Source organism: Phaenicophaeus curvirostris, chromosome 9, assembly GCF_032191515.1.
Source record: "Phaenicophaeus curvirostris isolate KB17595 chromosome 9, BPBGC_Pcur_1.0, whole genome shotgun sequence".
Lineage (NCBI taxonomy): Eukaryota > Metazoa > Chordata > Aves > Cuculiformes > Cuculidae > Phaenicophaeus > Phaenicophaeus curvirostris.
The window spans coordinates 900493-924016 of record NC_091400.1 but is presented as its reverse complement, the minus strand read 5'-3'; the positions used below and the strand labels follow the sequence as shown (position 1 = coordinate 924016).

Below are 23524 nucleotides of genomic sequence, written 5' to 3'. Positions count from 1 at the left end.
AAACCAAGACAGCAGAAAACCCATGTGGCCATCTACGAAACTTTCTTGGAAACGCACACATAGACTGTGGCTATGCATGAGCTTGCTCCTCACACTCCTCTGTCCCACATCAGGCTGCCTTCCAGCACTGGTGTCAGGCAGCAGGGTTCCTGAGCCCTGGTCCTCATGGCACTTCGGTGCCTTTTCCAGCCGTAGAGCTGGAGCTAATCCTGGAGCTGGTTTGGTAGAGCTAGCCTCAGTTTGCAGCAGGGAATCCAAGAGGAAAATGAGCTGTATTGCATTTCTGTTGTGGCCAGTGACATTCTGGTTATTTCCACGGTCTAGGAGGCACCAAGCTCTATAATTGCCACATGATGGAAAATAAACTGCTTCTTCACAGCTTCAAGTAATACATGGGACATTGATGAATTCATACCCCATAGCAATTCCATTTACTTGTGCAGACAAATACATTATTTCATAGTTTCAGTTCTTTTAAAAGACCTGTTGATTCTTTCCTGCTAATGTAAAATACAACCAGGAAAATCTAATGCAATCTGGTTTTTTTCTCCTTTGAAACCAGGTCCTGTTGGACCAGCTGGTCTCCCTGGACAGCAAGGTACTATTCTCCATCAGATTTGTTTCTGCTTTTTAAGAGAACTGAATTAATTAGTTTTCCTAGTTTCTAATTCTCTCAGACCTTGGCACAATCTCTCTCCCTTTTGTTTGCAGATTTCTCTCTTTCAGTTCATTTTGCTGCATTGTCTGGCTTAATTAATCTTGTAAAGAGTTTCTATTATTTTTTTTTTTTCCCCAAGGGAAGAAGGGGGGCAGTATGGGCCGGTGTGATGTGGATGCCGCAAATGTCTTTTCTCTTATGTTGTTTTTTCCTGAAAGCTGGTGTTTGTAAGGCACTTCTCAAGTGCAGTTGCCTTTCTGTGGTGGGTGATATAGCCCAGCTGGATACCTCCTGCCAGTTTGAAAGGTGGGAGAACAAACTATAGTCAAATTGGGAATCATGTCACTGTGAAATCACTGCCAATTGGACAGACACCTGAACAGGGCTGACCCCTAAAGAACTTTCTGAGCTAGTTTTCTGTGATTGTGTTAGGGCAAATTGTGCAGTAGTTTCCCCATTTGAATGGTGTCACTCGGAGCCAGGGGCTGAGTTCGTGCTCCCAGTCTGAACCTGTTGTTGAGGAGGTAAGGTGCGTGTATACCATGTCTCAATTAAGTAATGTACTTTCTCTTTTTCCACCATCTTCCCTCCCATCCCCACCCAAAAAAAAGGTCCACGGGGTGAGAAGGGATCTCCGGGTGAAGCTGTGATAGAAACTATCAGATCAGAAGTCTCATCCTTAGCATCTCAAAGTAAGTGGGTCTGCCTTTCCACTCCATTGCTTAGAGGGGTGCCAGAGGCCTTTAACTGCTCACAGCTAACAGGCCTCTACATCTTTCCCCTCAATGTGGCATAGGACAAGTATATGTGTGTGTATGTTTAGTTGTAGGACAGCAATACTGGCTACTTCTTCTGGCCTCCTTCTCATCTGTGCATCCCAAAGTCCCTTCGAAAGGAGATAGATGGCTGTAGGCCCATGTCACAGAGATGTAAGCTAAGGAACCGTGGCTGGTGAACAGCCATCAACAGCAGAGATGGTCACAGAGCTGTGAGGTTTCAGCCTGGCCTTCTAGGCTCTGTGTTCGCAGAAGAGCAATTCCTGGTATATAATAATATGATCACAGAGCTATCCATAAGAGGAGAACCAGTTTGAAAAGGCGCATTAGTCTAAGCAACAGAAATCAAAATCTTTCTGTGAATTAGAGGACAAATTCACAGGGGAACAAATGCTATTTTAAGATGAAAATAAGTGGAGCAGAACAGAATGGTTTAGCAGCATCCCGAGAAAAGTGTTTGCTTGCTCTGTGCCTTACCAGATGTCTGGTGGGCTTACAGTTAGTATTCCTAGGATCTGGCACATCTGCAAGTGTGCAGGAGAGGCAAGGTAGGGGAGGGCATAAAATCTTAAATGTTCCTTGCCTCACTGCCGTCTGAATGGGGTCATGGAGATCCAGACCGTGCTTCTGTACTGTCCCATCCCATATCCAGGAGCCTTGGATCCCAGTGTCACTGAGCTTTGAATTTTTGCCTCAGCTTGGTGGTGAGGATACATCTCCAATCAAGATAACACAGTGCAGCTACTCGTTAAATAATGGCTGCATAATGTTCTCCTCCCAAAACGTGCCCCTTGTTGAAAGAATCTTTCCTCTCCTTGAGAGTTTTTTCCCTCTTTCTCTAGCATCGAGTCCTTTGCTCTTTCTATCAGCAGCCATTACTTTCCAGAGAGATCTCATTGCTGTTTCCAATGTGCTGCCAGGTTGCTCAGCACTGTATTTTGTTTCATGTCCTAACCTGCGTGCTGGCAACAAGACACATCTCTTTTCTCCCCGCTCTGCCTCAACTTTGGCTTAGGTCACCCAAGTCCTTCCTTAGTCCACCTTTGACTGTGAGAGTTTCCAACGGCAAAATAAAGATAGTGTTTCCATAGCAGCAGTAGCTCCATAGCAACAATTTTCTGTATTTTGTTTGTGTCTCATTTGCACAGTGCTGGGAGATTTACCAGGGCGAGCAGGACCACCAGGTCCCCCTGGACCACCAGGTATGTAATGTAGCAGAGCTCAGTATGTAAGCAGAGGGATGCTAACACACATGGCACTTTCCTGGGCAGTGCAAATTACTGAGCAAATACCTCTCTTTCTTTCTTCATCAGGTGCATCTGTGCAGGGACCCCCTGGGCCTCCTGGACCTCCAGGTAAGAGCTTGTTTCTTCCAAACATGGGAAATGGGAGGATTTTCCAGTGCCTCTATCGTGTGCTTGCAGCATCCCAGATGCAATCTTGGACCTGGTAGAAGTTAGTATGGCTGACTTTGATGGAAGTGGCACTTCACATAGTGGGTTCCTACTAACTTGTTTTCACTGCAATATAGTTTCATAGCAGCAAGACGCTGCCCAAGACAGGAGATTTGCTTTGGCAGATGCTGCCCAAGAGAGATTTGCTTTGGCAGAAGTTTGCTAGCCAGAACAGTAATTCATAAAAGCCATGCTTTCTGGGAAGACAGTCGGCGTTCTCGGGTTCCCAGAGAAAGTAACTACAATCAATTCTATCATTACTTCAAACTTTTCCAACCTTAACTTCCAGCTGGGGACAGGTGGAGCAGTTCTTATCATGAGGAATATATCCCCGCTTCACTACCTGTAGCACAAATTTCCCTTTCACAGCCAGAAGAGAGGAGGTGCAGGAGGGCATGAGACAGGAGCCTACACCCATTCCTTGCTCTCTGCTCAGTGTCAGAGGAGGGGAGGTCACGTGTATGATGAAATGAACCTTCCCTCTCAATGTGGTGAAGGCCAGCTGGGACAGGCACTCAATACCACAGAGGAAGGAGTTTCTCTGTCCTATCTCTGTTGTGGTATAAAATAATTAAAAATAACTAACAGGGATAGGCATGTGTGGAGAAAACAATAAATCTGGACTACACTTGGAAATATTGGAGTTATGGCCACACCTGTAGATGTAGCAGCTCTGACATACATACTTACATTGCTGAGGATCATCCTTCATGAAGCCTGTTTGTGACCCTTTTGCCTAGGACAAGGATTGCCAGGACCTCCCGGCCCACCAGGGAGACCAGGGTCTTCTATGTCCACCTCAGGTAAGTTCTTTCCACTCATTTCCTTGCTTGTGTCTCGGGAATGTTCTGGCTGTTGGGATCCCAGAGAGCACATCCTTGGCTAGGACCAGGGGAAGCCAGAAGAAACTTGTCATGTTATGTTGGATATCATGAAGAAATCTTTTTGTTTTAATTACAGAAACATTCCTCACAGGCCCACCAGGTCCACCAGGCCCACCAGGCCCGAAGGGAGACCAAGGTGGGTGTATCCTGCTACCTCACCAAGATACTAGATGGATCTAGCACCTCAGACTGAAAAAAAGGAAGGGAGGATTCAGAATCAGGTGTCGTCCCTTTCTGTACCTGTAAGAAAGCTAGCATGGTGGTCGCTAAATCAGACTCCTGTCTGCTGCCAGAGAATCACACCATCATCTAGGTTGGAAAAAGCCTTTAAGATCACCAAGGTCTTTTTCTGCCAGGCAGTTTTCTAGCCATTCGTCCCCAAGCCTGTAGCATCACATGGAGTTGTTGTGGCCGAAGTGCAGGACCGGACACTTAGCCTTAATGAATCCCATACAGCTGGCCTCGGCCCATGAATCCAGCCTGTCTACAAAACAAGTCAGTCTGTGCTGAAGAAACTAATGAGCCTCCAGATCCCAGCTTTGCCAGCCTATTATATTCAGGAGCATTCAGAGCTTCAGATTTGACATTAAAAGGGAAAAATCTTTTTGCAAACTGCAGTGTGGACTTGGCTAAGTCAATGCAAGGAGGTGGTAGTGAAGTTAAAGTAGCAAGGTGAAGTGTAGCTCTGTTTTCTGGCAGGAAAAGGTGGGACCTAGTCTTTTTACCCGTTTCTACCCTGCTAATTGAAGGCCAGGATAATATTCTGCAGTGTGGGCTGGGATGTTGCAGATAAGAACAAACTAAATGCTTACACTGTTCCTCTGCTCCCCTGTTCACAGGTGAACGAGGTCCACGAGGATTCACGGGTAAGAAGGCTTACAAGAAATATCAGTGGGGTGCAGTGTAGCTTGCCTGTGTATATGACTGCTCCTCCATTTCTGTGTCCCATGCAGGAGAACCGGGTGAACCTGGCCTTTCAGCGTTCTCCTCTCATGGTCAGTCTATGCTCCCTTCTTTCCTTTGAATTCACTGTCCCTAGGCCTAAACCAGGTGGCAAAATTCTGCTCCGTTGATTCTAGCTTAGTTTTAGTGGAGCCAGGATTTCGTCCACACACATTCCTGTATATCTCTGACCCCCTTCTGCAACTGACAGGTGAAAGAGTTACCCTGCAGGGACCTCCAGGAGTTCCAGGCCCGCCAGGCCCACCTGGACCCAAAGGTGAAGTTAAAAATATTCTTTCTGTATTTTCTGGTGGCTTCACGCAGCAAAGAATGGTTGATTCTAAGGGATGGTGCAACCTCATCCTTTGAGAAGTACAGCTGAGCCCACCCCTGCCTTTTCAGGCAGAGCAGGGCCATGGCAGTAGAAGTGCTCTGAGCACAAGGCACCTAGGCAGATCACAGAAGGCTCAGGAAAGCTGCTGTGGCCTCTTTCTTCTGCTCTTCCCCAGCAAGCTGATAAATTAAGATAGTCATTACAAGGGCTGGGTAGTTGCTTTACTGTCAACACACAACTCGACTGTTCTACATGACCAAATATGCAACATGCTGTGACACCCATTACAACTTTCTCCCTCACTCTGGTTTCCAGGTGATGCAGGTGTCCCAGGCGCTCCTGGCATCCCAGGAGCATCTCGAGGTAAGAGGCTAGGCCTTCATTGCCCTGATATTATCAAGAAATTCTGGTATCTTGGTGGAGACTTTGGAAAAGATCATTTTGGGTTTTGCAAATGTGGGTGCCAACCTAAGGCTGATGGGATTTGTGTTCAAAACCTCTTTTTTTTTTTTCCCAGCCTGCCTTAAATCAGACAGTTTAAGAATTGCAAGTTTTCTGTTTCCAGCTTACTGGGAATCCTTTGAGCCAGAGTTTGTCCTTATGGGATGTGAAAGAAAGGGATTCCAGGCTGGCTAACCATGTTTCACAAGGGATTAGGGAAGCTGCATTGAACCTTCTTGTGGAAACGCTGATCAGAACAAAACTGCCCTTTGTTTATTTTTATTCGCCCTCAGGTGGATTCCTGTGAATTAAGCTGCTTTCATTCTGAATGAGAGCATCTCTGTATGCAGGATATTAATGCAGTTTCACAAAAAGTGCATATGGATTAACTTCAGTGTCCCTCTATGTGAACAAGCACCCTGCTTCTCTGTGTCATGTCCTAGGAATACTGCCTCGGGGTGCTGGCAAGACAGACACCCTGAAGAGCATGTGTTGTCACTCAACACTGTGGTGACAGGAGTCTCACAGGGCCCACCTGTATCTTCCAATAGAGACCAGTGAGGAGGTTCTTGAGCTGGCGCTGACCAGACTGGCTGGGACTGGGAGCAGCAGGGCAGTGAGGTTAACCTAATGAGTTTGAGTGCTTTCTGGATGTCTCTCTATATTTCTCCACGTGTTGCACCCTGGGGCACAACCTGACCAGGTCTGTCAGTATGAAGCCAGGGAGGTCTCTGGGGTCAGCCCTGCAGAGCTGCACAGGCTGAATTATAAGATGTAGAATTAACTGAAGACCTTATACTGCCTAATTGCCCACACTCAGACTGGGTTTAGAAATGAAGGGGGAGCCCCTGCATAGTCTCTTCCCAAAGCTCTTTCCAGATCTATGGGAAGGGCTCAATGCAAGCACGCTTTAGCATCGCTTGGTCTAATGCAACCAATCCAAAAATATTCCTTCTCCTTACCACGCTTTCTGCAGGGGGATCCAGACAAATTCAGGGACCTCCAGGACCTCCTGGGCCACCCGGTCCTCCTGGCCCAGGTGGAAGTTCATCTCAAGAGATTCAGCAGTATATTGCTGACTACCTGAAAAGTAAGTACACTGAGGCTTTGCTATGGGTCAGCAGATGCATGCCTCTCTTTTGCTCCCTGAAGCCCTTCTCACTCTCCATTTAGAAGCAGCAGACCTACTGCTTTTGCCTTATTTTTGTTGAATACTGTGAAGTGCTGTTGCCCACCCTGCCCTCTTCTATCAGCCAAGGGAAGAGAGTCCAGTAGTTGTGCATATGGCCATTATCATCTTTCCTTTTGTGATGTGGATATGTTTGGGGTTTCTACCTAGGTGACAATGTAAGGCATTATTTGACTGGTGCCCAAGGCCCACCAGGCCCTCCAGGCCCACCTGGAATCATCACCACCACAGATGGGATAAGCTTGGATTATGCGGAGCTGGCTGCCCGTGTTATGAGCTATATGACAAGTAAGCACCGTGCTGGTAAGCGTTGTACTGAGTCACAGTCTCAGCTGAGCTTGTGTAACACCTAGGAGATAAGAGCTGGAGGAGAAACAATAGTCTTTAGATAGCAGCACCCCAAAGTTATTCATCTTCTGCAGTCTTAGCCCAGGACCCCACACAGCTGAGGTGGCCTCTGAGCTTTGTCCCATTTTGGTGGTTAGATTAATGAACAGTTGCTGCTGTTTAAAAAGTCTCACATTAAATATAGCTGTTAGATCTTATAAATTCCCCAAGACCCAAACAGAGGTGGCCGTATTTGGTATACGTGGTCTCAGGTGTTCTGGGGCTGTCTTGTATGCTTGGGCCCTCCTGAAGTAGATGAAATTCCCAGAGCTTTTGGAAGCAGCCTGGAATCTCAGTCAGAAGAGCACAGCCCACGCTGCTGGGGAGACAGCCATGCTGTGTGAGACAGCAACTGGTTTGTGGCTGGAGTCACAGGAAGCCCATTCCACTGATTAAATCAGATTAATTCAGTTTTTCTTTCTCTCTGCCTGACCCCTCTTTACTTTTTTTGTCTCCTCTTGACCCTGCCTGAGGTAAAACCTTTTCATTTCCACAGGCTCTTCAGATCGCTATCAGTCATTTGCTAGCTCTGTATCGACTACATCCATTTTGTACCAAGAACTTCTGGATATGCTGCAGAGTAAGTGATCCTGAAGGGAAACCTGGGGGATGGGGGCAAAGCATCCCAGCAGTCTGGTAATCTGCCCTTCCCTCTGCCTCCAACCAAAGTTACCAGGAGCTGCTTTGGAGGGCAAGGGCCAGCCGTAGGTGCTGCTGAGTTACCTGCAAAGTCTCTTTCCAAGACGTTTGGAGGCAGATTTCTGTGTCTTGTACTGGAGGGTTCACATGCTATCCAGAAGCTGTACTTTCTCACCTGTTTGTCTTTCACCCCCTGTGTTGTTTACTCCGCAGTTTCCCACTCTTCTGCCTCCCTTTCCCTCCTTGGCTCTCTAGGTGGCATCTGCCTACATCTCTCCTTTTCAGAAATTCCCCACAATTTCTCCCAGTCTCCCACTAAACTCTGGGCCTCTACTTTCCAGCTCCTGCATGCCTTTAGGGTTCCTCCATTCCTTTTTGCCCACTCCAAAGCCTTGCTATATCTTTGTTCTTAAAGTGAGGAGGATACCCAGCTCTGTGTTCTTTTTGACACACACTGGGCTGGTAGATAAATCACCAGGATGTCATTTTGCTGCGCCTGAAGGTATTGATGATGCGTACCAACACTGGACTCCTCCTGCGTGATCCAGTGAGGAACGAGTCAGATTCCACATTCCACATAGACAAATGGCTTCTGAAATGCCACAGAGCTCAGCACGATATTCTCAGCTGAGCCACTCATTATTTCCTTTACCCAAGATGTTTTCCAGGGTGTCCTGAAAAAACAGAGCACAGGGAGGTCCCTTTATCAATCCAGATTATCATCCTTCTCAAGCCCTGGGTTGTAGGAGCTTCTCAGACCTATCACAAATGTTTCTGACGCCACACGCAGGGCAGTTTACACTCAGAAGAGGAGGATGGGGGGAAAGTTTTGCATCCATGGGGTTTGATAGTCTCCCTGAAGGTGGGGGCTGGGGATTCCTCACTGGATAGTCTTAAAAGATGCATTTTTCATTTCTAGGAGAAGAAATTCGTCAGTATCTAATTGGACCTCGGGGCCCACCAGGACCTCCTGGGCCAGGAGGAGATGGCTTGTCTCTGTCACTCGATTACGATGAGCTGACCAGACGGTTTATCAGCTACTTGACAAGTAATGGTCTTTATTAATGTGCATTTCCCTCTGTTGCTTTGGGAGCTGCTGATGGGAACACTTCACCCTGCAGGAGTCCCTCCTGCCTTGCCTGTGAACAAGCCCTGCGGCCTGTCTGCTAACACTGTAGCGGCCTGATTTGATAATGTGCTACTCTTGGACCTGTTTGATTTTGTAGGTTCTGGAATGAGCATTGGGCTTCCTGGACCACCAGGGCCTCCAGGGACACCTGGTCTATCTTACAGTGACCTGACAGCGTACCTACAAAGTAAGTCAACTTCTTACTCCCCTGCCATAGGTTCTTACGCATCCCCAGGATCTTTTTTCACAGGCTTAGGCACAGAATTTCCCCTTTTGCCCATCACCTCAAAGAACCCTTTCTAAGACTCCGGTTGGTCTCTCTGCTTTAGCAGTGCTGCAGGCCTCCTGGGCTCTGCCAGGGGCTGCGAGGGCTGCAGGCAGAGCACGGTGCTCCTGTGGAGAGCAGCGGCAGCAAGGCACGCTCATGGGGATGGGGGAGCCCTTTGTCCTCTGCAAACCCTGCAGAATTCATTATGCCACTTTTTAAAAGTGTGTTTTAAAAAATGGGGACTTTTGTCCTCTTTGGGATCTCTCTACTTCCCAGGAAGGTTACACCAGTAAGGTGCTGGGGAGGAATAAGTATTGCCTGTATTGTCAGGGAAGGTTCATCAGGGTTGCAATGGTTTGCTTGATTCCTTTTCTTCCCTTGTGTCTTACAGACTCTGAATTCAGTGGTCTTGTTGGGCCCCCTGGTCCTGCAGGACCCCCAGGACCTCCAGGAATCCCCGGATCATCTGGCACCTCTCTGGAGGACATCTCTGCTTACCTACAAAGTAAAGCAATTGTGTTTCTCATGTTCGTGGAGAGATTCTGTTTGCAGGTGCCGGGGGACCTGAGGCTGAGCTTTAGCTCACTGTGAGAACAATGTCACCTTAAAAACAAAAAATCTCCTCAACTTCAGCTGGAAAGAGGTGGAAGTTGGGGTTGGAGCCTTTAAACTTTCAAGATCTCCATATATGTGTCCTTTTCTTGGTCTCTCACTGTCAGAAAATAATTCTTTCTCTCTCTCAAGGTGTGGGATACTCTTCCCTCTCTGGAATCCAGGGTCCACCTGGCCCTCCTGGCCCTCCAGGACCACCAGGCTTCTCAGGAACCGGTCTCCTGTCCTATGCTGACATCACCAACAGTGACGAGTTCAGGAGTGAGCTGATCCAGTACCTGAAGAGTAAGGGGACGTCGCCATCCTCCTTGCACCCTCTCTAAACCGTGCTTCGCTTTGGGGAGGCTGCTGGCTCTTCCACAGCACCCAAAATTGTGGGAGATATAGGAAGGAGGAGGGTGTCATGCCAGCTGTAGAGGTCAAAGTTGACGTATGTGCCTGCTGCCTGAGAGATGGCACTGGATGAGGGTTGCTGCGATGGTTGATGGGGCGGGATTTTACACTCCAGTCCTCGTTCAGGTGGTAGCTCATGAGTTCTGTCAAGCCTGGGGGACCCACATGCCTCACTGTCCCTGAAGTCCCCCATCTCGTATTTTGCAGGTGATGAAATCCGAAGCTACATCTCGGGGCCGCCTGGGCCCCCAGGGCCACGGGGACCGCCAGGACCCAAAGGAGATAGTGGCTTGGTGTCTGGGTCTATGTCTTCATCATACCAAGGGTTACGGACTTCTGAGCGGTTGCATGGAGGATCCCTTGGTGCTGAGGGATCTCATGGAGGATCACTGGGCACCGGCAGCTCCTATGGCAGCTCCATGAGCAGCATGTCATCTTATAGTGCCTCGATGGGCAGCGATGGCTCTCATGATGCCTCCCTGGGCAGTGACAGGTCTTTTGATGCGTTACTGACGGAGGAGGAATCACACAGGAGCTCAGCAGGTTCAAGCAGATCCTACAGCAGCTCCTTCACTGGATCCCTGGATTACAACGAGCTGGCTCTCCGTGTGTCAGAAAGCCTACAGAGTGAGTGGGATGCCTGCTTGTCTTGATCTTTCCTGTCCCAGCCCACAACTCCTAACCCCCCGTGCCTGGTGTGATGATGTTCACTTCCCTCACCCTTCCTGCTGCCTACAGCTCTCCCTTATCCCTTCCTCCCTCAGCATCCAGAGGCAGTTTTCTCAGAGCTCCTTTCAAACGACACCTTTAATTCCTCAGGCCAAGGTATTCTCCAGGACCTGATGTCTTACACTGCACGGGGACCTGCAGGTCCCCCAGGACCTCCTGGACCCCCTGGTGTCAGCAGGGTTTTTGCAGCCTATGGCAATGTCACCGAGGACCTCATGGACTTCTTCAGAAGTGAGTGACATATTGACATGGTGTTTCTGGCTCATGCGTATGAGATCTCTCTGACCCCTTGTAGACCTAGTGATCTTTTCACCTTGGTGTGCTGCAAAACTACAGTTGAGATACAAAGCTGGAGGCAGATAACCTTTCTGTTCCCTCCCTCCCTTGCTGGGGACGTGCAGTCTCATCATTAGGAAGGACATCAGCTTTCCCCACTGCTTGTAGGAAACTCATCCCAAACCCTGAAGGGCACTGTGATTGCAGCCCCTGTGGTGCATTTGAACAGGGCTGGCCTGGCATGTATAGAGCAATGAGACAGATGCTCATTCTGTTCTTGAATTCCCCTGCGTGGGAAGGGGCCAGCTGGTGACAGCCAGGCCCCCCAGAGAGGGTAACAGAGCAGTACCAGTGAAATGAGCTCATAGCCTGTCCCTAGGATTTTGCTGAGACCAAAACTGTTCTATAAAAACCTGCTCCCAGTCAGTCTAATCCCATCTAACCTAGAGATGTCCTTCCAGTGTGCCTCGGTGCTTCTCTAACTCAACACAGAGTCCGTTGCAAGCGGTTTGTCACGCTCATTCATCCTCTCCTTCATTTCCCTCTCCAGCACACGGTACCATCCAGGGGCCACCCGGTGAAAAGGGGGAGAGGGGCTATCCTGGACCCAAAGGTAAGACTTGCCCTCCTTCCCTTCTCAAGCCCTGTAACTCCCAGGAAGCAGCGCTGTGTCCACAGAGATAGCTCGGCTGCTCAGGGTCACAGCCTCCCGAGGTGGCACCTTGTGGATCTCAGCCCAGGCATCACCCTAACTTGGTCTTCTTTACCCTGTTTGGGGGCTGCTTGGGCTCAAGGGCAAACTTGGTCTTCTCCTTCCTTCAGGTGACCCTGGACCGATGGGCCCGCCAGGACGCCAGGGGCACAGGGGACCAAAAGGAGAAAAAGGAGAGAAAGGTACAAACATCTGCCGTTCCCAGGAGACCAGGGTTTGCCTGTCAGGCACTGGGGGATGCCCCAGGCACCAGCCCCTGTCTAGAAAACTGCTGGAAAACCTTCATGTTCACGTTTGTTTGGTTGTTTTGGTTCTAGTGTCTTTTTTCCCCACATAGACTTTCCAAATAACCCTCCTTTTGACTTTCTTGTCCTCAGGTGAACAAATGTACATTGGCAGGAGGAAAAGAAGAAGTGTTGGGGTTTAAGGCAAGATCCAGCTCACGTCTGCAGTGAGCAGCACTCCCAGCAGCCCATAGAGTATCGGCCTGAATCTTCACTGCCTTAATGCTAAGACGTCCTTGCTGATCCGCTAACCACTTAGACCTGATAGTTCAGTGTTACTGCTGAGATTTGAAAGAGTTGAATGGCTCCTCTACGAGTCCAGCAGGGTCCTAACGCGGGTGTTTGCTCCTGCTGCTGATGTTTGGCTTAGCTCCCCAATGTTCCCAGGCTTATACATCTTTGGGCTGACCAGGGCTTCCTGTCTCACCCAGTCCAAGCTTCTTGTATCCCTCCCAGCTATTGTCAAAGAAAAAAAAAACCCAAAAAAAAAAAACCCAAAACCAATCCCTTACCTCCCAAACATGATTTTTCAGAGCTCAGCATCAGCCTATGGAGCAAAAGCCCTGTAAGAAACCCTGGGACTAAGCTTGCTCACGGCCCTCGGCTTTCCTCTCTGCAGGTGCTGCTGTGCCCACCTGGCAGTTTGTGAGGCTGCAGCGCTCGGTGGCCCCGCGGCCGCCCCCAGCTCCTGCGCAGACACTGCTGAGGGCTCAGCCCACGCAGGTATTTCACGGGGAGCCTGGGGGGCACGTGCTGTGCAACGCCTGGTACAGCAGCACCGTGAAACGGGACAGGCACTGCCACGGAACTGAAGCACTTTTAAACAGGATTTGTTGATCTTTTTAAAAATATTTTTCTTTTTTTTTTCTGGTTCTTTTTTTAATATTGGGGGAAAAGAATTGATTAAGTCCAATTAAAGTATGTTTGGCACCCCAGGTTTGCCTGATCCGTGTTCCTCTGGCCAGGCAGCATCGGCACGACTGTGACCGGGGTGGGACAAAGTGGTGGGTTGGTGGCTTTGTTTCTCGTGCTGCTCGGCTGCTGGCAGTTTCCAGTCGTGTTAGCCAGAGCCTCCCCGCGTTGTCACAGGTGCCACAGCCCCTTCTGCTCCCTCGCAGTGAGGAGAAGCTCCAAGAGCTGAAGTGCTTCTGTGGGGTGATGCAGGACGATGGCTGCACAGAGTCCTCTCACCCGCTGCCTGTGTGACACCACATGGGCCTTGACGTTCCTGGGGAAACACACACCACACACGTTCTCTTTCCCTCTCTCTGGAGAGCTACTTTAGTTCCAGCTATTGGCCAAAACAAGTCAGTGATTCTCTTTTTATAGAGTTGCTTTCTTTCACCTGGACCAGCGTGGGGAGTGGGGGTGTCAGGAGGTGAAACCCAGGGACTGGGGGGCAGAACCTGGAGCTCCTGCAGCTTGAAACTGAACCCCCACTGCCGGGGCAGCGCAGGGCAGTCACCAAAACGAGCCTCCATCTAGGTTTGTGCTCAATCCGCACTCCTGCCAGGCTGCCCCCGTCAGGCAGCCACACATCACATGCTGCCAAGTACTTTTTACACTCAATTATTTAAAAAATTATAAATTGTCCCATTCGCTAACAGATTAATGAACTTCATGCAAGTTCTCCATGAACAAAACAGAAGCCACCTCAGCAAACTGTGATTTTATTGTATTTACAGCAGAATTATTACAATATTCTACAGAAAGCCATGAAATCAAATTACTTTTAAAACCAAGACAAAAAAACCCGCGTTGTATGGCTGCTACTGCAAGTTCACTTCCATGAGCTGTACATACGGAGACCCTTAGCCGATTGTTCATTTACCTCATGATTTTTGGTTGCTTTCTGTAAGGCAAAAATAACTTGGTTTGCAGATAACACAAAACATCTGACAAAGTGCTGGGACAACGCAAGGCTGGAGCTGTGTCGGATTTCTGTGCTTCCTCAGAAAACACCACCCTGCTTGGATTTCTTGTAGAGAACAGGCATGACAGTTCAACACTGCGGATTTTACTCAACGCCCCTGCCGAGTTTCTGTTCTCGCCACCATTTTAGGATTGAAAATCCCTAAGAAAGAGGTTTTACCATATGGCTTGGTAATTGTGGAAGAGATCTTTGAAAGTCAGAGCATCTTTAGGCTCAGCAGCTCCCTTCTGCGTTCAGTACAGTGGAAGCACAGAACTAGCTTCAGAAATGCAGAAAGGGGATGGAGACCAACTGACAAACAGCTCTGCAAGCAATATAGAGAAACACTACAAAGTTTCTTCTGTCTTGCTTTCTGTTCTCATCTTTTCTAAGACCGAGAAACACAACAGGGCATCCCCGGCCCGGGCTCGTCTGCGAATGAGGAAGGTTAATTCTCTCTGGCCCCATTTTGTATCTGTTGCAAAGCTGCCCGTACAGTCAGGGAACGGGAAATGTACACGGACGCATCAACAATAGGAAGTTTCTGAGATCCAGAAGTAGATTTTGAAGTAAAATGACCAGATTGTAAAGGCTACCAATAAAAGCAGAGTTACCCCCACAGTGAGCAGCTCAGCACCCCTCCCTGCCCCTTCCTCTACAGCCAGTGTGGTCGCTGCCCTCAGAAACACGCCTCGCTCCCCCTTGGCTGATCAACCACATGCAGAGGTTCTGTGGAAACAACCAGCACTGAGCTTATTTACACATTTAACTCTGTTCCCTGGTGTTAGCAAAGATGAGAATTTCTGAGGCCCTGGGAGCTGCAGCTACATAGCAGCTCTGAAAATCAGATTACCTAAAAGTGGATTTAAGTGCCTCAATTTAAAAAAACCTTATTCAAATCTCCCAAAGCATCCTTGAAATACTTGCAAGACAAGTACTGTTTCAAGTGGAGAATCAACTTAGATTTCCTATGTGATACAAGACATCATGGCATGATGAAAGCAACTACACTACTGCTTCGCTTGGCTCTGTGTTAGTTAAGGTGCTAAATTCCCTATTTATTAAGAAAAAAGATTCAGTAGCCTGTGGTTGTAATGAAAGAAATCCTCTAGGACAGAAAAGTAATTTTTAAACCGTGTGATTAATTAGATATTGAAGACCCACGAATGCAATTTGAAAGGATATTCGCTTTGAACATTGTTTTCATCAGTCTGAACGCCTAAGTACCCACGCTAGTTCCCGTTATGCTCCAGAAAAAGACATTTTTATGCTTGATATCAATTCCCAGCACTGTTCCCAAGGCTGCAGCTGCAACCCCAGAGCCCGGACCGAGCACCCGCTGAGGCTCTGTCGCTGCATTCGCTTCCTCCTCCACCACAGAGCTTTGTTACTCATTCCTTCAATTTACAATGAGATGGGATCGCAGGGGCTTGTATGAAAAGGGTCCTCAAATAAAAGATATAAAAGGTTTAGATGGAAGTAAACAGCATGCCGGTATATCAGCAAGTTATCACTGAAACTGCCAAAAATGGTAAGAGGAAGATTAACATTTCCCTCTGAAGATTTAACATGGATGAAGGCTGAGAGAAGGTGAAATCCATCTGCCCTGTCTACTCCTCGAGTAAAGCACTGAGCCTACACCAGAGGAAATTGCAACCGAATTCTCTTAAACAGAGATGAAGATTATTTAATGTTATTCTAGTAACAGTCAATTTAGGATGGGGGAGCTTAAAAAGTCAAAGACCTTCAAAGACATTTTTCACCCTACTGAAAAAAACCCAATTTAAAGAACTTTGCATTTAGCAACAGATACCGTTCTAGAGATATGGTAAGTGAATTTACAACAGTACACAATACACACTATAATAAAATGCCAGAAATTAAGGCTAGCTAGTAAAGTAATTATGCTATCAAAAAGTTAGAAAATTTAAATTAAAACATGCATTATCCGATTTCTTCTTACTGTGCTACAAATGAAGTGTCTTCATCGAGAAGGTATCGGTTCAACGTCCAAGGATTTCAGCATCCAAGGTTTCAATCACATCCGACTGAAGTCCTATGTTCATTTTTTGAGATCGTTCACATGCGTCAAACTGTTCCCGTGACGTGAACACCACGTGATGTTCACCAGTCGCACATTTAATGCCAGTTAGCAAAACAGAACGTTTACGGTTGATGTCAGGCATCAAATGACAGTAAGCGAATGCTATTTTACAACTGGAGCTCCAACATCCCAAAGCAAAGCTGCTCACACCGCCCTGATATGACTCCAACTCTAACCGCCACGAGGAGTGCAGAAAAACTGATCTAACACACCTCTATTTCCCTACCAGCTCTGAGAAACATCTCCCATCTTTCCCACTGCAGACCAGTAAGGTAAATAACTTATCGTACAGCTACAATCCTGAAAATAAAACGCGCCTATGTTAGTACATGGCAACAAAAAAGAAAAAAAAACAGCTTCACAAAGTAGTTTGTCTATATATTTAACTTAAATCTTTCTACAAAATAAAATGATTAAAGTAAAAAAAAAAAAAAAATCAAAGCTAACACTTCTAATGAAACTGGACTTCAGCCACGGTTATTTATAAATACGACCACCCACCTCCACTTGTCTGATGGAGTTTAACTGAACAGGCTTTGGTAAGGACAGAAAATGGCTCTACCCATCCCAGGTAACAGTTCGAGAAGCCACGTGCGCTTTGCACACCGCTTTCTAAAAAATACATTCTGCAGTTTTGCAATTTGTAGAACTAACGACCTGTAATCGCTAAGGAAAATAATAAACTGTGCATTTTAAAGTTAGCATTTCTTTCACCTTTACATATTTTAGTGCAAAATATTTTAGGGTGAGGAGTTACAACAAAAATGACAGTAGCAGCAAGAAATCTTCTGGTTTGTACAGTAACAGCAATGCTAAGGAGTTTTGTTTTTGTTTTTAAATGACAACACACTATCCTGTTGCCAGGATTAGCACAGCTAAGTGTTTCAGGCACTGTGTTAATTAAACTAGCACCCCATTTCATCGTGGAACTAATGGACAGAATATGCCATGGAGATCAGCTCGGTTTAATTTATGCCAGAGGTTTTTTAAAAAGAAGTTGCAAAGGCTTTTGCTTTTATCTATTGTGTTTAAACAAAAGGGGTTCTTCTTCTCATTGTTGGCATGTTCCGAGTCCTTGCTATGAAGACACTGCTCAGCATTACAAAATTTTAAACCTCATGGCAGTTGCAGTTGTGGAATTCTCTCAGGAAGGAATCAGACATTTAAAAATACAGTAGCAGAACTAATATTACAACGTTTAAATGTTCACATGAGAAACCGTTTCTTTGTGATCAGAAAGAGCATAATTAATATTTTAGGCTTTAAGTCAAAACAATATTTCTTGAGACTGAGATAAAAATCCCACTTATTCTTGAAACATCTGAAGGACGTAACGTTACCATTATACACCAACACCTTTTTTCTTTTCTTCCATTCCAAGAAGCAAGGAAACTGATCCTGACACTGATTGTCTCCACTGAAAACAAAAAGCGCTAGGTCCTTTGATGTACATTGCAGATTAAGTCAGGTTAACGATGAGGATGGAGAATTCCAAATATGAAAAAAACCTACAGCAGTTCCCAGAGTTAGGACCCAGTGGAGTGAAGGCTGGGGATTGGATAGAATTTGGAAATCCGGCTTTGTGTCGACGGGTTAAGGCATTCAGATTCTCCAGTCATTTTAAAGAAAACTTCCTGTTCCTGCAATTTTCTGGCAAATTCTTCTTCCAGTGTCTAAAACCCAAATCAGATTGTATAGGATTACAAGGCAAAGTACAAGAAACCTATTAATACCAGTGACATTGTCTGATATAACATTGTAACTTCACACACCATCAGAAAAAAATCACACAGAACTTAGGAAACTGCAAGACGACCAAGATACAGCAAGCTAAGAACATCGCCTGCCTGTAGGATGCTCTCCGACCTGGGTGAAAGTCTAGTCTATTCCATTTTAAAATGAAATATAAAGCCTAAAGCCAGCCTCCACCTCGATCTGTTATCTAGCATTCAATTTTTAAAGTAACCTACTGGCTTCTGAAATATATTCCTAACACTCAATTTACCTCCAGCTAAGAAGGTTTTTACATGCAAACTTGCACATGTGCCCTGCTAGAGGGAACACAGCAAGAGGCTGATAATACACAAACCTTCTCTGGTTGCATGTGCCCTTTGCTCAGTTTTGGCACCTTTTTTTTTTTTAACATCTTTTATTAGTCAGTGATCTACAGCACTTTTGAGCAGTAGCTTCATTCTCCTCCTCTGTGATAAGTTTTTGTATTGCCTATATTTGCTAGATCCAGCTCTTGATTATTTTCCAATTGATTAACGGCTCCAATTTACCTTTTTTCTCGGTCTCAGTTTATCTCTCCACTCCTTCAGTTCTTGGCTGTGTTCTTCATCCAGCTCTTTTAGCTTCTGAGTCTCATGCTCAACCAGTAGATGGCATTTTTCATTCTTAAAACAAGATAAAGATAATCCTTATGTAAAACTAATTCAGATTAGGCAACTCAACATTTGTACAGTGACATATGTTGTCCTAATTCTTTTTAATTAGCTTATTCCCTGTAAATAGCGACGTGAATAATTACAAGATAAAAGTATGTTATGAGGCTGCATTATCAAAATCCAATCTCTCTATCAGAACCAATTGAGATAAGAAATACTTGTAAATCCAAACACACTGCTGAGTACCACGAAGGCAGCAGCTGCCAATGTTACTCCAAACTGTGTTTCACTGCCTAATAACGCTTTTCAAGGTCATACAGCATTTCTGCTTTGCTTTCTAGAGACAGTCTGTATAATTTATTAAAATCAATTACATTAAGAAAGGGGTTTTTTTGGAACTATTTCAACTCTTGGTGCCAAGGAGCTGAGACTAACAAGCGGGGCTCAGGGAGGAGAGAAATGTGCTTGTAGAAGCAGCCTCAGAACCTCCCTACAAAAAGGAAAAGGATAATCAAACCACACATGAGCTTCACATTCCTCTCAGTGAGGTACACGTGCATCTGCCTAACTTTCACAGGACTTCTGAAGAATGATAAAAAAAAAATTAAGTATTTGGCTACATGAAATCTTTAATTTTTAAGAGCAGCTGGCAACAGCAGTCTCTAAAACCACGTTTTTGTTCCTAGGGTTCCACTCCCAACTGGGTCCGATGCAGAATACAAGAACACAGAAAGAAAACCAGACCCGAGTGCAGCTGGGGGCCAGTGTTTCTTGGTGAAGCTCAACAGGAGCTCTAATCTGCTCAATTTTACTTGAGCTGAAACTCTCACAAGATTCCCACGGTACTTGGGGATTTACTGAGGCGTATTAGCGGCACAGGCAGGGCTGGTTATGCAGGACGTGGGGAAAGCTAACAGAGTAAAACTAGCTTCATTGGTCACTGGAAGACTTCTCTGCAGAAACGTTATCGGCAGGTGATCATTTAATGCTTTAAAACTCTCGTGTGCCTGAAAAGCAGATTTAGCGGAAAAGGAGAGCTGACCTCTGGTCCACAGCAGCAGCTTTTCCAAAACACATACCAAGAGGGACAAATAAGAGTTCCTTATCGTGAGAAGAGAACGCCTCCTAAGTACCTTCCAGAAGCCTGAAGAGGCACAGCAGCCTCCCCTTCGTAAAACCCACCTCATTTCATGTATTGCTACAAACACCTTGTGGGTAACGCCCGGTGCTGCCAACCTCTGCTCTAATTAATGATATTCAGCAAAATCAGGTTAAAAGGAAACATTGCCTACACTAAAAACAGGACTGGGAACTGACAGATATTTTAGAAGAGACCATCTGCTTCTGGTTCATGCTCTTCTTGCATATAAAATGATTTCTCATTAATTGAGAAAGGAAATTGGTTAAGAAGAATGCTGTAGGCCTTTGAAAGCAAAGTTGAAAGAAAAAAATCTACATCAATCAGTGAAAATGAAAGAAAAGATGTTTCTCCTTCGCCTGTGCCCATTATTAACCCCAGTCTTCCCAGTGAATGTTCATTTAATATCATCTGGTTTTAACCTGTAACTGGTGCAGTTCTCTGATGTTTGCTTCACACTGCAGCTGAAGGTCCCGCATTTGGTTTTCATGTTTCTGATGCTGAGCCAGCCTCTCGTTCTTCTGTCTCTTTTCTTCTTGAATAGCAAACTAAAATTAAAAAGATGGTTTGTATTTTATCCCTAGGTGCAACATTTTACATAAGTCAAAAACCTGCATGCAACAGAACGAATACATGCAGCATAACTCAAAAGCATGGTTTTAAAAGATGTAAACAATAACTGTATTTTCTTTCCTCTTTAAAATTCTCACAAAGGAAGCACCCTCGTGGTTTCGTTCATTATTCCATTTCTTTGCTTGCATTCTAATTTTTCCTTAAAACGCAGCACATTTCAGTTCCAGACTCCTAAACCACAATTCCCTCTGAAGCCACGTGACACAGCAGTGTTGCTACAAGTGCTGGTTAAGGCTGGTGCTATCCTGCTAGGGGAGATGGTATTTTCCAGGTTTTCATCCTTCCAGTGCTCACCACATGAAACCGCAATTTGGGGCTTTTGTGCATCAGTAGAAAGCAAACATCTAAACCTCTTCACAACATTCCACTTCAAAGAATGAGTGAATACCTACCATTTTAGTTCAAAAGCTCACAGAAATCAAGTATTCTTAAAAATATTTTGCAGAATCACAGAATGGAGGAGGTTGGAAGGGAGCTGTGAAGATCAATCCCCCTTCTCAAAGCATCTGGAGCAGGTTGTGCAGGACTGTCCCGTTAGGTTCTGAGCAGCGCCACAACCTTTCTGGGAAACCTGTTCCAGTATCTGGACATCCTCACTCTCAAAAGTGTTTTCTTATGGTTAACCTGGATTTTCTGTATTTCACTTGTGCCCACGGCCTCTGGACACCACTGATAGGAACCTGGCTCCACCTTCTTTACTCCCTCGCACTGGACTAAGTGAACATACACACAGGTAAGATCCTCCTAAGTCCATTCCATCCTGACATTTACATCACACCGAGGGTTTACACTATTAAAACTGCTTTTATTAATTACCTGCTTAATTTTTTCACGATCTTGGTCTGGCGATGCTAACGAATTGATTCTTAAACTTTTCTTAAACATAGCCATGCGAGTCTTCGCTTCACTTCGCTGGATTTTAGGCAGTCTCGCTCTTTCCTGAGTTTGCTTGTTCTTTAGCTCCTCGATAAGGCGTTGATTGTATCTCTGCATTTGTTCTGTTTCCTAAAACGTTAACCATATGGAAATGTCAAAGAGTAACTACTATGCTGGAATATTTGCATCTCATTGCATCAATAAGCACGCTGTTCGAGTCAGCCTCTTTCAAGAGAAAAAAAGCCAGCCCCAGTGATATCAGTGGGGAGGAGGGGGTCTTCTGCTTACTCTAGAGAGCTCTGGATCACTCCCAACTCTTCACTAATTAGTGAAGTCTATATAAACCAAAATGCCTTGTGGAAAATTAGCGTTGTCTTCTAAGCTTCTATAGAATTTAGCTACAAAGAGACAGTTGTCAGCTACTTGCCCAAAAGTTAATTCAGTTCATTCTGCTCATTTAATTCCAGGATGAGTTACTAATGAATAGATTTATTTGAACACAAGCTAAAACTGGTTTTGGTGTATAAGCAGAATTTGGAATTTTTAACAGAAAAGATTTGATGTTGCGGTTCCAGGCGTTTGGTTTTTCTTTCAAAGAATCAAAAGGGAAAACTATGACCACTTCTACTTCAACATACTCCTAAGTTATTAAAGGAATATTATTAAGATTTTTGTATTTCAACAGAAGCCACACAGCTTTGAAATACCTGTGTAGGTCTTGCCTGTGCAAGCAAAGATCTACCAGCAGACATCATAAGACTACTTGATAAAAAGAAACGGATAATACAATAAACAAAAGAAAGCATCAGGGTCAACACTAACCTTTTCATGCCTCTTCAGCAGCTGGTGTCTCTGCATGAAGTACTGATCTTTGAGTTGTTGTTTGAGGAGCTGGTGTTTCTCTTGTAGATGTCGCTCTTCCAGCTCCCAGATTGCAGCTTCGCGAGCTGGAAAAAAGAGGAAAGCTCATTCAGAAAGTATAAAACAATACTTTCTAATCTACCTGCTAGTGTATGTTTAGAAGTGACATACAAGTGCATTTTAAGAATGCTATTCCACAGCAAATGTTTTTACTACCGTTCCAGATTAAGGTATTTGATCTCATAAATTTAAGACGGATGATTGTTTCATTAAAATCCAACATAAATGTCTGTTTTCAAGAGTAAGTTTGATGGTGGATACCTCTCATGAGCTGCTGTTTCTTGTTGAGGCAATCTCGTTCAATAGTGGCTAGTTCTGTCTTCTGCTGCTGGATTATTTTCTTCAGAGATGCATCCAGCTCTTGTTGCTGCTTCTGTACAAATTCCTGCTCCTGGTAAAACCCAGTCAAAGTAAATTAGATTGTGTCCTTCTTACCACAGTACATTTTAATGAAACTCCCAGTTCTCTCAGCATTAGCTATATATGAAAGCAAATACATCTATGAAAATTTGAGCTAACATGCCTTGGCTATGAAACTATGCATCTTTTGTATTTTCTGTGCAGAGAGTAGGTAAGAGTATATTTATTGTTTAAATACAACCTTCAGAAATAAGACCAAAGGCAACAAAGTAGGCAGAAATCTGCAATTCATTCTATCTCTTGTCTCTCCTCAAAACAAGTTGCAGGCTCAAAGCTAGCAAAGCCAAGTACTCAATATAAAGTTGATCTCATCATATCAAGGGTTAATTACTTCATGGATGTAACAAAATAAAAGCATGTATGGCAATTTTGCTTTGGATGATTAGTTAGAGCCTATCTATTTACACAGCTGGGGTTCAGATTTGTGTCTCGATCTTGAGTGGTTTATCTTGTCACGAACGCAAAGATATTGAGATTGGGAGTTCTGCAAGGTTGCTATGAAGACATCTAATGGCTTTTACAGGAATTGCATTCTGCAGGACTTGAAAGTTTGTCACAGCAGAGCTGAACTGGCTCCTGGCAACGCGATTTGCCACCTGCCTGATGCAGCCCCCGTATCACTTGCATCTTCCATCACTTTGTGACAAGCAGGCAACAACACAAATTCCCCCTCCCATGCCCCAAGACTATGTTTGCAACTACCAAAAAACCTCCAACCCCAAGCCAGCGGATCTACAAACATGCAAGCATGCACATGCACACGCTTGAGGAACAAGAAATTGAAGCAGATGTTTCTACCATGATATAAAGGTCAAAAGAAAGGGTGATGGCAACGTCCTATCAGAGCCGATATGGGCGGCTGAAGCATTTGCTGTTACATAACAAAACTTTAAAGATGATCTCATGGAAGGGAGATAGGATGAGGCAGGAAAACTGTACAGGGCTACAAATGAGTGGTGGAAGGGTCTCCTGAGCTACGTGTTTTCGTTTTTTTACAGAATCTACGCTACTTGCTGAACGAGCTGT

At 45.4% G+C, this 23524-nt stretch overlaps 2 protein-coding genes across 8 annotated transcripts in view; one reads left to right on the top strand and one right to left on the bottom strand.

Annotated features, from left to right (window-relative positions):
- Positions 1 to 12594, top strand: part of COL17A1 (collagen type XVII alpha 1 chain) — a 38310-nt gene extending 25716 nt beyond the window's left edge. For 4 of the 5 annotated variants that reach the window (XM_069863315.1, XM_069863313.1, XM_069863316.1 and 1 more), the window contains exons 36-57: positions 563 to 598; positions 1270 to 1350; positions 2583 to 2636; positions 2748 to 2789; positions 3629 to 3691; positions 3849 to 3908; positions 4612 to 4638; positions 4726 to 4767; positions 4926 to 4991; positions 5364 to 5411; positions 6466 to 6579; positions 6829 to 6966; positions 7562 to 7645; positions 8624 to 8752; positions 8931 to 9020; positions 9493 to 9606; positions 9846 to 9998; positions 10314 to 10733; positions 10926 to 11066; positions 11662 to 11724; positions 11934 to 12005; positions 12201 to 12594. In XM_069863315.1, the coding sequence (XP_069719416.1) occupies positions 563 to 598; positions 1270 to 1350; positions 2583 to 2636; positions 2748 to 2789; positions 3629 to 3691; positions 3849 to 3908; positions 4612 to 4638; positions 4726 to 4767; positions 4926 to 4991; positions 5364 to 5411; positions 6466 to 6579; positions 6829 to 6966; positions 7562 to 7645; positions 8624 to 8752; positions 8931 to 9020; positions 9493 to 9606; positions 9846 to 9998; positions 10314 to 10733; positions 10926 to 11066; positions 11662 to 11724; positions 11934 to 12005; positions 12201 to 12250 (2087 nt within the window). In that variant the 3' untranslated portion in view covers positions 12251 to 12594. The remainder of the gene's footprint in view (positions 1 to 562; positions 599 to 1269; positions 1351 to 2582; positions 2637 to 2747; positions 2790 to 3628; positions 3692 to 3848; positions 3909 to 4611; positions 4639 to 4725; positions 4768 to 4925; positions 4992 to 5363; positions 5412 to 6465; positions 6580 to 6828; positions 6967 to 7561; positions 7646 to 8623; positions 8753 to 8930; positions 9021 to 9492; positions 9607 to 9845; positions 9999 to 10313; positions 10734 to 10925; positions 11067 to 11661; positions 11725 to 11933; positions 12006 to 12200) is intronic. The other variant, XM_069863317.1, reaches the window with a different exon arrangement.
- A 1166-nt stretch (positions 12595 to 13760) lies between these two features.
- The window catches only part of SLK (STE20 like kinase), a 47246-nt gene continuing 37482 nt past the window's right edge, over positions 13761 to 23524 (bottom strand). For all 3 annotated transcript variants that reach the window (XM_069864085.1, XM_069864084.1, XM_069864086.1), the window contains 6 exons: positions 22340 to 22469; positions 21980 to 22104; positions 21098 to 21286; positions 20071 to 20196; positions 18406 to 18519; positions 13761 to 17796 (listed from right to left, as the gene is read on the bottom strand). In XM_069864085.1, coding sequence (XP_069720186.1) covers positions 17650 to 17796; positions 18406 to 18519; positions 20071 to 20196; positions 21098 to 21286; positions 21980 to 22104; positions 22340 to 22469 — 831 coding nt within the window. In that variant the 3' untranslated portion in view covers positions 13761 to 17649. The remainder of the gene's footprint in view (positions 17797 to 18405; positions 18520 to 20070; positions 20197 to 21097; positions 21287 to 21979; positions 22105 to 22339; positions 22470 to 23524) is intronic.